Source organism: Megalobrama amblycephala, linkage group LG1 (genome assembly GCF_018812025.1).
Source record: "Megalobrama amblycephala isolate DHTTF-2021 linkage group LG1, ASM1881202v1, whole genome shotgun sequence".
Classification (NCBI taxonomy): Eukaryota; Metazoa; Chordata; class Actinopteri; order Cypriniformes; family Xenocyprididae; genus Megalobrama; species Megalobrama amblycephala.
Window position 1 is genome coordinate 5,250,275 of NC_063044.1, and position 13,721 is coordinate 5,263,995.

At 35.6% G+C, this 13,721-nt stretch overlaps 1 protein-coding gene and 1 long non-coding RNA gene across 2 annotated transcripts; one reads left to right on the forward strand and one right to left on the reverse strand.

Annotated features, from left to right (window-relative positions):
• Positions 1-2,271: 2,271 nt before the first annotated feature.
• On the reverse strand, positions 2,272-12,839 carry LOC125260028 (Fc receptor-like protein 5). The gene is made up of 14 exons (XM_048178183.1): positions 12,660-12,839; positions 10,882-10,917; positions 8,097-8,369; positions 7,347-7,607; positions 7,140-7,274; positions 6,720-6,890; positions 6,343-6,624; positions 5,842-6,087; positions 5,636-5,752; positions 5,032-5,133; positions 3,051-3,107; positions 2,798-2,884; positions 2,617-2,676; positions 2,272-2,469 (listed from the first exon to the last, which is right to left on the reverse strand). Exons 1-14 carry the CDS (start codon positions 12,688-12,690, stop codon positions 2,414-2,416), a joined length of 1,914 nt encoding a protein of 637 aa, XP_048034140.1. The 5' UTR covers positions 12,691-12,839; the 3' UTR covers positions 2,272-2,413.
• On the forward strand, positions 8,785-9,772 carry LOC125260092. The gene is made up of 3 exons (XR_007182974.1): positions 8,785-8,810; positions 8,884-8,957; positions 9,038-9,772. It is a non-coding gene; the product is annotated as an uncharacterized LOC125260092 (long non-coding RNA).
• Positions 12,840-13,721: the final 882 nt, after the last annotated feature.

Consider the following 13,721-nt stretch of genomic DNA (forward strand, 5'->3'; position numbering starts at 1 on the left):
TGCAACTTTATCTTTGGCACTTCAGAAAGTTCATTAATAGATCGGAAAACTAATCCATATGAATCAAGCAGTTTAGCCCAAATTTTTGAAAGAGACTATTCCTTCAAGTTATGAAAACATTATTTCACAATGTCTTTTTTTCTTGGTTATACAAATGTTAACAGAATTTTTTGCAAACATTATAACATTATATAACATTATGTTCGTCATGCATGCTGCATGCATGCTTCGGATCATGTGAGTATAGTATTTATTTGGATGTTTACATTTGATTCTGAATGAGTTTGAGGTTTTGCTCCGTGGCTAAAGCTAACATTACACACTGTTGGAGAGATTTATAAAGAATGACGTTGTGTTTATGAATTATACAGACTGCAAGTGTTTAAAAATGAAAACAGCGACGGCTCTCTTGTCTCCGTGATTACAGTTAGAAACGATGGTAACTTTAACCACATTTAACAGTACATTAGCAACATGCTAATGAAACATTTAGAAAGACAATTTACAAATATCACTAAAAATATCATGATATCATGGATCATGTCAGTTATTATTGTTTAATAACTTATTTTATAATTTATTATTATCTGCCATTTTTCACTATTGTTTTTGCTTGCTTACCTAGTCTGATGATTCAGCTGTGCACAGATCCAGACGTTAATACTGGCTGCCCTTGTCTAATGCCTTGAACATGGGCTGGCATATGCAAATATTGGGGGCGTACATATTAATGATCCCGACTGTTACGTAACAGTTTGAGATTGTTGAGATTCGCCTGTTCTTCAGAGGTCTTTTAAACAAATGAGATTTACATAAGAAGGAGGAAACAATGGAGTTTGAAACTCAATGTATGTCTTTTCCATATACTGAACTCTTGTTATTTAACTATGCCGAGATAAATCAAATTTTTAATTTTAGGGCACCTTTAAGCCATGTTAAGCCTTTAACGGTTTTCTACGAGCTCCTGCTGCATCCTTGCAAGAGAGTTATAGCAATTTATTAATGAATAGGCTATAAGAATATTTAAGTAAAATTGATTTTTTTTTTTTTTTATGTTTTTGAAATGTATTTGATCAAAATAGATTAATAGGCAAGGCAAGGCAATTTTATTTGTATAGCACATTTCATACACAATGGTAATTCAAAGTGTTTTACATAAAGAAGAAGAATAAAAATAAAACATAAGGAACAGTAAAAACAGAGAATTTTGCTATCTGGATCTGTTGTCCGTCACAGTGGATCTAAACCTCACAGGACAAGACCGCTGTCTAGCAACCTGCAAGGCACTTCAAACCGATAAACAAAGTTTCAATCTCCCCTTTTGCCAAGACACCTAATAGCTGTAATTTGAAATATTATAACTATTTAAAATTACCGCTTCCTATTTTAATATATTTTAAAATGTAATTTATTCCTGTGATGGCAAATTTTCAGCATATTCCAATGATTTCTGAAGGATCATGTGACACTGCTATTTTAATATATATTTTTATCGAAACCACCATCAAGTCTTTTGGTATCTTCAGTGTCACATGATCCTTCAGAAATCATTTTAATACTATGATTTTAAAAACATTTCTTCTTATCATCAATGTTTTGCTGCTTAATATTTTTTGAGAAAACCCTGACACATTTTTTCAGGATTTATTTGAGAAACAGAAATAAAAGTACACTTTATTTGAAATAGAAATATTTTGTACAAATGTCCCATTTGATGTGTCCTTGCTGAGTAAAAAGTATTAATTTCTTTAAAAAAAAGAAAAGAAAAAATCTTACTGACCCAAAACTATTGAATGGCAGTGTATATAAAACCGAGAGCAAATTTATAATACACTCAAAACTTTATAAACAAACAAACAAACAAACAAACAAACAAACAAGCTGAAATATGTTGAGCATAGCTAGAAAAAATATAGTTTCACTACACACATTTACATTCAAAGACAACTTTTCCAGAATCAGTTTTAACATTCTGTTATATTTTCATGTCCATGGGAACCTATGCAAATACATTTAAAACCAAGAAGACAGAAATGAAAAAATAAAAAATGAAACTTGGTCACTTAATCATCAGTCAGAAAAGAAATATCCTTTCACTGAATATTCTGTTCACTCAGTTGTCAAATGATAAACTGCTGCTGTTATTAACCAACATAAATACACACTGTGCAGAAACAATAATGGCTTTTTCTAATGAATAACAAAAGCTGATCATTTCTAATAAAAGCTCATTGCTTTTATTAGAAATGATGCAAACATTAACATTAATGCAAACATTAACCAGCACTGTCTCTGAAGCACATTTAGGATTGCTAATATTACAGTAAGTTCTGGTAAATCTATTGCCTTGATGATCCTGGTCATTCACTTCTCAACCTGCTGTAAACTCATCAGTATCCTGGGATTGAAGTTTCTACTCTGGGTATGTTTTTTTAACCTCAGCATACGTCACACCACTAGATCCAGCACCTGAAAATATATGAATGAATTCAAAATGCACATTTATAATTCTTATGCAGCATTTCATGTAATTCTTAGATTCTCAATAATGCATGAAGATGAAGTTTTCAGTGGTTTCTTGTGAATTGTGAATGATGTTTTTAGTTTGACGCTCACCTTGATCTGTTTCCAGCTTCAGTTCAGAGTACAGGCCGTCACAACTCTCAGTGTTTTTGACTAGAAGATGAAAACAGTTCATATCTTTAGTGCTTACTGTACGTCCAACAGTGTTGTGAAATATAACATTATAATATAATAAACATGCTAAAAGAGAGCAGAGACTTTTGTAGCGGTTTACCTTTCTTTTCTTTCTTTTTCTTCTGTTTGTTTGTAGATTTCATTTCAATCTCAGCATATGTGATCTCAGTCGGTCCACTTACAGCGTCTACAATGAACAACAGAAAGAAATAAGACACTTGATTTAACTTGATTTCCTTTGCAAAAATCACAGTGATACAAAAAACAATGGATTTGATTTCCAGTTTCTTTAGAGAAGAACTACTGAACTCATTATAATGACATAAAATACTTTAAATGACATAATTCGTTACCTGTGCTTCTGTCTTTATTATTAGTTACATCAACTGTGTCATAAACATGTGCAGTTCCTGTAATAAATTAATACATTAATTAATTTCCAATAATATATACATTTTTCAAAGATTTGTCATGCATCTTATTAATTCAATTCCACTGAAAAATATTGATGTTATGTTGACATAAACATAAAAATAAAGCCCTAAATATAATATTTAATGTGCTATTAATATTCTAAAGTAAATAAAATATATTTTGCTATGCAGTTTTTGATAAAACCAAATAACAAGCTGAAGGTGCATCTCAATAAATTAGAATATCATGATCATTTTTTTTTTTTTTTCTGTAATTTAATTCAAAAAGTATATATAAGTATTTATATACATTCTAAATTTATTAGACATAAAGAAAAATATTTCCAGACTTTTTTGTTTTCATGTTGATGTTTACAGCTTGCTGCTCATCAAAATAAATACAAAATCAGTATCTCAAATGATTAAAATATTTAATTTCACGTTCTATTAAATTACCATTCTCAGGGTATATACTGGGTTTAGGTCAGTAATCCCAACAGCAGTCATGGAGAAGTCTGCTGACTTGACGGTTTTCCAGAAGACTATCAAGACCCTCTACAATGAGGGTAAGCCACACAGGGTCATTGCTGAAAGAGCTGGCTGTTTGCAGAGTGCTGTGCCAAAGCATATTCATGGAAAGTTGACGGAAAGTTGAAGGAAAAAGTGTGGTAGGAAAAGGTGTACAAGTGAAAGGAATGACCGCAGGCTTGAGAAGATTGTCATGCAAAGCCGATTGAAGAACTTAGGAGAGCTTCAAAAGGAGTGGACTGAAGCTGGAGTCAGTGCATCAAGAGCCACCACACACAGACGTCTTCAGGAAATGAGCTACAACTGTCACATTCCACGTACCAAGCCACTTCTGAACCAAAGACAACGTCAGAAGCTCGTCTCTAAGGAGAAAAAGAACTGGACTGTTGCTCAGTGGTCCAAAGTCCTCTTTTCAGATGAAAGTAAATTTTGCGTTTCATTTGGAAATCAAAGTCCCAGAGTGTGGAGGAAGAGTGGAGAGGCACAGAAAGTCCAGTGTGAAGTTTCCACAGTCAGTGATGGTTTGGGCTGCCATGTCATCTGCTGGTGTTGGTCCACTGTGTTTTCTGAAGTGCAAAGTCAACGCAGCCATCTACCAGGAAATTTTAGAGCACTTCATGCTTCCTTCTGCTGACAAGCTTTATGGAGATGCTGATTTCATTTTCCAGCAGGATTTGGCACCTGCCCACACTGCCAAAAGTACCTAAAGCTGGTTCAATGACCACGGTGTTACTGTGCTTGACTGGCTATCAAACTCGCCTAGAGAACTAGAGAATATGTGGGATATTGTCAAGAGGAAGATGAGAGACACCAGAGCCAACAATGCAGATGAGCTGAAGGCCGCTATCAAAGCATCCTGGTCTTCATCACACCTGAGCGGTGCCACAGACTGATCGCCTCCATGCCACGCCGCATTGATGCAGTAATTCATGCAAAAGGAGGCCCAACCAAGTACTGAGTGCATAGAAATGAACATACTTTTCAGAAGCCTGACATTTCTGTTTAAAATATCCTTTTTTTAATTGATCTTATGAAGTATTCTAATTGATTGAAATAGTGAATTGGCGGGGTTTTGTTAAATGTGAGCCAAAATCATCATATTAAAAGAACCAAAGACTTAAAGTACTTCAGTCTGTGTGCATTTAATTTATTTAATATACGAGTTCCACAATTTGAGTTGATTTACTGAAATGAATGAAGTTTTCCACGACATTCTAATTTGAGATGCACCTGTATGAATGTCAATGACACAAATATCATGTTAAACTTTAGAGTGAAACATTATTTATTTGAGAGATCTGTCCTGTCAGTTAAAAGTTATTCCTAAATGTATTTTATCTCAGCTTGTAAAGATTTATGGGTCTTTATTAATGGGTAATGAATAAAGTCTGACCAGACAGCAGTGTCTTGTATCCGGCTTCACTCTGGTTCTGCTCTGATTTCTGATTGATGTTCTGCTGTTGACCGACAGCAGAGGGAGACTCAGATCTTCCACCTAGTCAAACACAAAATGTTTATGTACAACGTAAATGTTTTGAGGAAAATCTCTGTCATGTATACATGTTTGAGAATGACAAAGTGTTTAGTGATGTTTTTTATTTATTTATTTATTATGGTTTAGTTCCAAAACATTACTCTGCCTCACTGCCTGCTGTCTTCAAAGACAGAAAAAGAAACTGATAAATGAATAATTTGGAGAGATTTACATATGCAATAACTTTGTATATCAAATAACTACTGGACAAGATGGAGGACTCACTTCGATGAGTTTCAATGTTTTCAATATAGATGACAAAGATTTTCATTAATAATTTTCAGAATTGAAATAAGAAGCCCAATTTAAGATGGTCTTCCATCCTGAAGGCTGAAAACTGCCCAAAAACCCTTTACAACCAGCAAACATCAGCTTTACCAGGTTGGGAGACCAGAAAACCAGCTTAGACTGATGTAAAATTGAAGCTCACAAGGTTTAGAAACATGAATATCAGATGATGAACCTTTGTTGTTTCTGTAGCGCCACAGCAGGACAAAGAAGACAATGATCAAAAATACAACAGTCAGTCCTGCAGTCACTCCAATTATCACAGCTTGTTTGAGACCATCAGATCTTGAGGCTGGGGATACAGAGATACATGTATTTTTACATTTAGATTAGTGCTGTAAATTGTGCAGGAACATTTCAATAGTGTTTATATACTCTCACCTCTGACTGAGATCCAGCTCTTGGGTGACTCTCTCTTCTTCTCTGGGTGTTTGCAGTAGTAGAAACCCTCATGTGACTTTGAGACAGTAGAGATGATCATCTCTGTAGTTTGACTCTGGATGAGTGATTCATCTTTATAGAAATCAGCTCTGAGGATTGATGGGGTTGAAAACTGATCTAAACAGTGTAGAGTCAGAGTATCTCTTTCAGTCACAGGATGAACAGGACTCTCCAGAATCACACCAACTACAGAAACACAGGAAACATGCAACATGAACAAAACAGTAACATAATAAAAACAAGACAAAATAAAAATAGATGTTTATATTCTCCACTGCCCACTGGTTTCTGAGTGTTTTAGTGTATTTAGTCTATGATGGTCTGGCTGGTTTTATGGCCAAAGTCACGACTGTATCTAATGCTTCCTGCTCTTGTTAACTTTCTTCATGCATTGACTGTAAACTGTCAGTGAAATGAACAAATACAGAAACACAGACTCACAGTGTACAGTGATATTAACAGGAGGAGATTTCTCTCCAGATTCAGACTGACACCAGTACACTCCAGTGTGTGATGGCATGGTGGATCTGATTTTACATGTAGATCCTGTTTGTGATCCCCATAATGATGGACAATCTTCCAGCCGCCCCCAAAAGTCTGTGTATCTTCTGACTGTCCATCCATCAGAGTTACTCTGGTCCTCACAGCTCAGAGAGAGAGAGTCATATGTGAAGTGTTGTGATCTGCTGGGACTGATGATCAGAGAGACTCGAGGAGAAACACCTGACAACACAATTACAGCTATAATTTATAAATATTACATATTTAACTTCCTTTATTAAAGACAAACCCATCGTTTAAGTTCTGTTTGAACTCACCAGTGACCCACAGTAGTTGTTTGTTGCTGTACCATGTTTTATAGGATGTTTCTTCTCTCTCTGCTTTACACACATAAACTCCAGTGTGATTTACAGCAGCAGAACTGACAGTGTATTTTCCTCCAGATCCTCTGCTGCTGTCTGAGAGCAGCTTATAATGATCTTTGACGACTGTAAAATAAGATAATGTGAAGTTAACAATTTAAGGAACAACTTCTATTGGATCTGGCCCTTATAAATTACATTTGTATCAAAACTTGAACCTGAATAAACTCAATATGTTCAGGTTGTTTTAATCAGGGTTTGATCAATGGCTCTTATGTTGTTACAGAGGAGTGACTGTAATGGAGGATTGGGTATTAAATTATATATTTCACTTCAATAAAGCAGTTAATCCTGATGAAGCACATTATAACTGACCTGATGAGACTTTAGTTACAGTGAACCAGCTGAATGTCCAGCCTGTAGAGGAGCCTTTAACCTCACAGATCAGAGTCACTGGATCTCCTTCAGTCAACCACTTCTGAGGAGAAACACTTAAAACTGCTCTGGGATCTGACATTGAGAAATCACTCATTAATAACATGATAAACTTGTGTGTGTTTATGAAGAGATGATAAAACTCACCTGATACTGTCAGTGTAACTTCATTACTGCTGTGTGATCTGCGTGATCCTCCTTTCTCTGATCCATAACAGGAGTATTTACCAGCATCAGAAACAGACCTGAATGTGAGTTCCTGTAGTTCAGTGGAAACCATGAATAAACCTCCTTTAAACCAGTAGTACCTCCAGCTAGTGACTCCTTCAGCATAAATGTCACATCTGAGAGTAACTGAGTCTCCTCCATGTTGATCAGGTTTAATGGACACTTTGGCTTTTGGTCTTTCTGTACAACAACAAACAATAAATATAATGTGATAAATAATATAATAAATACAAATAATAAAATGTGCTGTTTTTATTGTATGAAGAGTTACTTATAAAACACTAAATGAAGATAAAGTGAAGTGTTGCTCTCTGTAGATGTTCATTCAGTGTCTATGATATGATTTCATTGACAGGCGACACAATGATACGGTCCGTGTCCTGGATAAAACTGCTCATTTGTCTGGATTCAAACATTGTTGGAAACGTTTGGGATAATGTAAGTACACAAGTCAACAAAATATATAACATTGTTTTAGTGGTTTTAGGATATTTTAATCTAAAAATCTTACATATTGTGCCTTTAAAGTTAAAGTTCAAAGTTATAAGCAAATCTTCTGTCAAAATCAACCACTTCTGTGGAGAAACACTTAAAACTGCTCTGAAAAGAAATCACTTATTAATAACATGATAAACTTGTGTGTGTTTATGAAGAGATGATCAAACTCACCTGATACTGTCAGTGTAACTTCATTACTGTAGTGTGATCTGCGTGATCCTCCTTTCTCTGATCCATAACAGAAGTATTTACCAGCGTTAGACTCAGAAACAGGCCTGAATGTGAGTTCCTGTAGTTCAGTGAAAACTCTGGTTGAACCTTTTTTATACCAGTAGTACCTCCAGCTAGTGACTCCATCATTATATATGTCACATCTGAGAGTAACTGAGTCTCCAGTGAACACTGAACTCTGTGGCTCAACAGTCAGAGATGTTTTGGGAGGATCTGTAAATATAAAGTCAGTGAAGCATGAGATGTGAAAGTTTTTCAGCAGATCTCATTCTCTCTCTGGTAAATTATTAGTGCACCCTTGATAGCCACCAGAGGTCACTCCACCCCAGACCATTGCCTATCATGGACTACATTTCCCAAAACAGCCGTTACATTCAGCTGTGTCTCATTAATCTTGTTAACTCTGTGTATATAATCCTGGTTTTCTCAGTCATTCTCTGTGAAGTCTTGTGCGTGTCATCACTGCATTTCTGAGCGCAACATTGTTTATCTGTTTCCCTGGATTTGACCCTTTGCCTGTGTAACAGGATTAGGTTATTGACAGCAGTGTTTGCCTATCAGTGAATAGTACCTCCTATTTAAAGGCCGATTGGCTGTTACCTGGGATGCGTCACGTCCGTTTTCCCCCTTTGGCTGTGTTGACGGTGGCTGTGGGTAAGTGTGCTGTGTTTTAATACGGTGACTTAGAAATTGTTGGCGTGCATAATCTAAAACTGTGTTTATTTAGAGTGCAGTTTTATGGTCCGGTGCTGCTTTCCTTTTTGTGCTGCTTAGTGGGTTTGATGACTGTTTGCCTCTCAGGTATGCAATGTTAATAGCTCGTTGCGTGGTTAGTATAAAGTGAGTATAGTATATTTAACATCTTTTCTTGCTTAATTCAGTATATATGACTTCTTGTACCCCATGATGGTAGCGGTGGGTATGACTGTGACAAGCCCGTGCCTATGAAGCATTTTGTTCGGCGTGATATCCTGATGGATTCTCCCTCTCGTTCTATGCTGTGATTTGTTTGCTGCCGTGAGCTCTTGCTGCTGTCTTCGCGCTGTTAAAAGAGCGGCTGTCCATACAGCCGCGCCGACGAAGTCATCAACGTTTATTAAAGGGGACTGCTGGTTTGATTCTATTACGTGCCTTTCTAGTGCCCTGCTTCATGTTTTGGTTTATTTCATTATTAGTTACCATGGTTAAATCATTTAACCTTTTTCTTTTTTTTTTTTTTTCTTTAAGTTTGTGGATATTTGTTTGATTGTATTGCTTTGATCTTTCTTTTTTTTTTTTTTTTTTTTTTTTTGTGAAACTATAATCTGTCGACATGTGCATGTTTAACCTATGAATGCAATTCAAATCGTGTGGTGATTTTACTGTATAGAAGTTGGTGTTTGTAACAATTTCAGGTGATTAACTATCTGATTTTTTGGTTACATTGTTGCTTCTCCTCACTTTTGTTTGTTGATACCACTTATGTGAGGAGTTGCTGCATTGATGTTCATATTGCCATTTCTGTCCAGTTTATTTTCTGTCCAGTTTATTTTCTGTCCAGTTTATTTTCTGTCCAGTTTATTTTCTGTCCAGTTTATTTTCTGTCCAGTTTATTTTCTGTCCAGTTTATTTTCTGTCCAGTTTATTTTCTGTCCAGTTTATTTTCTGTCCAGTTTATTTCTGTCCAGTTTATTTTCTGTCCAGTTTATTTTCTGTCCAGTTTATTTTCTGTCCAGTTTATTTTCTGTCCAGTTTATTTTCAAAGTTATTTATTTTCTTTTTGATTTATTGCAGGAGGCGGGGTCCCACGGGTGGTTTGATCTTCCTCCTTGTGGTGGTGGTTCTCCTTCATCGTGTGCGGTGTACACCTTGAGTGTTTGATAGTGTGATTAGAGTGCACGGGTGTGTGTGCGTGTGGAAGTGTGCTCTTGTGAAACCAAACTCTACATTGATCCCAGCCGTTGGGAGCCTCAGCCCCTGCTGGTATTACTGTTTTTGTTTTACATATACATACACATATACAAATACATACTACCTCAAGTTGGTTTTGTTTGATATTTTTCTCTTTTTGTAATTTGTGTTTGAAGTGGGGTTTTGTTTTTTTGTTATTTTTTTTTGTGATTCATTGTTTTGTATTTTAATTAACTTTTGTATTAATAAACATTTTGTATGTGTTTTTTTTTTTTTTTTTTTTTTTTTTTTTAAATACTCATGTCTCTGGCCTCATTTTGAGGGAACCGAACCTGTGTGCTATATTCCCCAATTTGGGTGGTTTGAGTATTTTCCCTGGGGTTAATCCTTAGGGTGGCGTAGTCGGACTTTATTATTAGTGAACAAAACCTTGGGCTTGTGTCTCAAAATTACACCGCCCCGCCACATTCGTTCTCTGGATTTGCCCTGTTTCTCTGTCTCTTGGTCTGCCTGAGTTTCTGTCCTGATATCTGTTTGGACTGTTTATTAACTTTTTTCTGTTTTGTGAATTATGTTTGTGGATTACCCTTCTAATAAATACTGTGTTTGGATCCTCAGCCTTTGTGTCTCAGAGCAGTGCATGACGGGTTCATTCAAACCCTCATCCTTTAGGTTAGAAGCTCTGAGCTCAAAGCAGAGTTTCACACCACCTTCATCTACACCAGCAGTCAAAGCGACACACAGTATCAGATAACAAAGTGTTTCCTGAATCCGGCTCCTGGTTTGTAACACAATCACCCATTTGTGATGAAGTTTATGAATCAAATTCACTCACCTTCAGTGTGTCCAGAGTGGATGTTTGAAATCAGCACTGAAAACACAAAGTAAAAATCTCATGAAAGATTAAATGTCTCAAGGAAAGATCATCCATTGGTTATCCTGATTCTTTATTTCTGTAGGATCTTATTCTCAAAGTTCCAGGAATAAAATGGCCTTTTAAACCAGATTAACAGAAATCTGCTTTCTCTGTCATGGTTTAAAATAGTCCTAGACTTAGTCTAGTCCAGAGTTTAATAAGCTGATTTCCTGTAGGAAGATTAGAGCTACTCCAGGACTAAACTGAGGCTTAAATTAAACCTACCAGGTTTAACTTCAGATTAATGTTGTGTCTCAAAAAAAACACATGTGTGTGTTATTTATTTATATATATATATATATATATATATATATATATATATATACACACACACTCTCTCTCTCACTCTCACACACACACACACTCTCACACACACACACACACACACACTCTCACACACACACACACACACACACACTCTATATATTTGATTTAAAAACATTGTTTCTGGCTCAAATGTGATTGCTTCATGTTAAATTGACTTCAAGTGAGTTCTAGTAACCATTTCAAGTATTCATTTTGAAATAAGGTTTCAGTCAAGTAACCCAATTAAACAGGACTTTCTCTTCCCATCATGCTTTGCACCAGGCTGAAGTGGGAGATTAAATGTTGAAAAAGTGTAATTTTATGCATTTTTTTAGAAAGATGAGAATATGGAGAGACTTCTTACTGTTTAATGCTCTATTATGTAAAAGTTTTTGTTATGTTTGTGTTTTTTGGAGATTATCATTGTGGTGAAGTGTAGCTTTCGCTTGGGTTGAGGACCTGCTAACAAGAACTGTCTATTTTATATAATGAAGCAACCACTTTAGTAGTGCTTTGGATCAAACTAGCCCATTTCTACCAAATCAATTTCTATCAAACCAAACCGTTTAGACTGCCGACACCGATTATCACATGTGTAAATAGTTATGTTTAGTTTGTTATGTAAAGGACAAAACAAAAGCATTAATAATCATAGGATTATTATATATATAATATATATATATATATATATATTTATATATATAATATATATATATATATATATATATATATATATATATATATATATATATATATATATATATATTCCTCTATTTAAATAGAATTCATTACAAACAGATTTCCAGGCATTTCACTTTTTCCCCCTACAGTTGATGTATTTTTCTTTAAAAGAACTGTCTCTTGTTTAGTAAAGTTTTGTTATTATTATTATTATTATTATTATTGCAGTCTTCTTCTGGTGACATTATTTTCCTTGGATTTGCTTCTCAGTTCCATGCAATTTTAAGCTTTTCTTGGTTCATTCCATGTTTTCTAGGCAACCTCTCTCATGCTAATTCAGATTAGCACAGCTGGTTTTAAATTAATCTGGTTTATTTTAATTCAGGACTCCATAGTCCAGGTTTTAGTAATCTGTACTTAATCTGTGTTTCAGAAAGCCATTTTTTAAGACACGATTAACTATTCAGATTAAGGCCTATCCTGGCTTAAATTAAACCCTGTCCGGGAAACCGCCCCAAAGAGTTCATTTCTCTTTCACAAACAGCTCTAACTGCACACTTAAACTCTCAAGCTCGTCTTTCACAACTAGATCTGGATCTGAAACACTGAGAGCAGCATGAAAAGAAATTCCCAAAACACGAAATCACTCGATCCTATTCATAATATAAGAGCAATGGACATGAAACACATGCGGAGGAAATAATACTCACAGAGCACAAGAGGAAGTGGACTGAGCTCCATACTGACTGAATAATGACAGACGGTTAAAGACACAGACTGAGTTAAAGCCTCAAGACTTCCTGATACCTACAGTCTGATCTTTAGGAACATAATGACAGATTAAAGACATACAAATGAACCTCGTGTGTTACAGAAAACCTTCTGATAATGTTGTTGATCATCTTGTAACATGTTTTCAGAAAATGTCACACATGTTTACGCTGAAATGTTGTCAGGACTCATTCAGTATCAAACTGAACAGCATCAGTTTGCCATTATGAGAAGAAATAAGTTTGTGTGTTTAATAAACAAGGAAAAGGAAACAATACCTTAATGGATATTTATTGTAATGATGGTATTAGCTTTATTGATAAGTGAAGAAGCAGAAACTGGTGAAGGACTGCTGTTCCTCCACACTGGTTAATGCCACTGAGCTGAAAGAGAACAAACCAAACCACAACTATGAGCTCAACTCTATTTATATTATCAGGCCTCTGACAATAAGAGTGTGAAGATTGTACTTGTGAACAGTTTAATATTCATACTGTTATGATTTCCTGATTGGTCTAGAGCAGGGATGGGCAACTTCGATTGTGACGAGGACCAACATTTTTTCTCCCACTTTTTCTTCTTTTTCTCCGTACAGTTTTCTATTGACTTAAACATTCCGAGGTTTGATATTTTCTGATAATGACTGTTGTCCAGGGCCGGAGTGGGACTCATTTTCAGTCCTGGAGTTTCATGCTTTAGACCGGCCCACTTTAATTCATGAAAATAATGTAATTAAAATCTCAGTTTATAAGTCTGCAATAGTGCACTGTACCTTGTAATTAATTGTGTTTTTCAAAAATATCTTCAATTTTGAGAACACCGGGAATTCGCCAATCCGGGCCTGCTGTCGTCAACAACAACAAAGCTGTATAACAAAACTAGCTCATTTAGTTTAATTCCGAAGGCTGCATGCTCCAGAGGACCTCCAGAGTGTCCTTAACCAGAATTAAAGGAGACGTCCTTCGTGGGACACACGGACAGGAAAGGAAACAGGAAATATC

What these genes read in the sequence shown, in the direction of transcription:
- LOC125260028 (XM_048178183.1), bottom strand. Translation starts at nt 12,690, where the DNA reads ATGGAGCTCAGTCCACTTCCTCTTGTGCTCT. An exon ending in TGTAACTAAAGTCTCATCAG is followed by an intron (nt 6,891 to 7,139) that starts GTCAGTTATAAT and finishes CTTATTTTACAG; the next exon opens with TCGTCAAAGATCATTATAAG. An exon ending in ACAACTACTGTGGGTCACTG is followed by an intron (nt 6,625 to 6,719) that starts GTGAGTTCAAAC and finishes TTGTGTTGTCAG; the next exon opens with GTGTTTCTCCTCGAGTCTCT.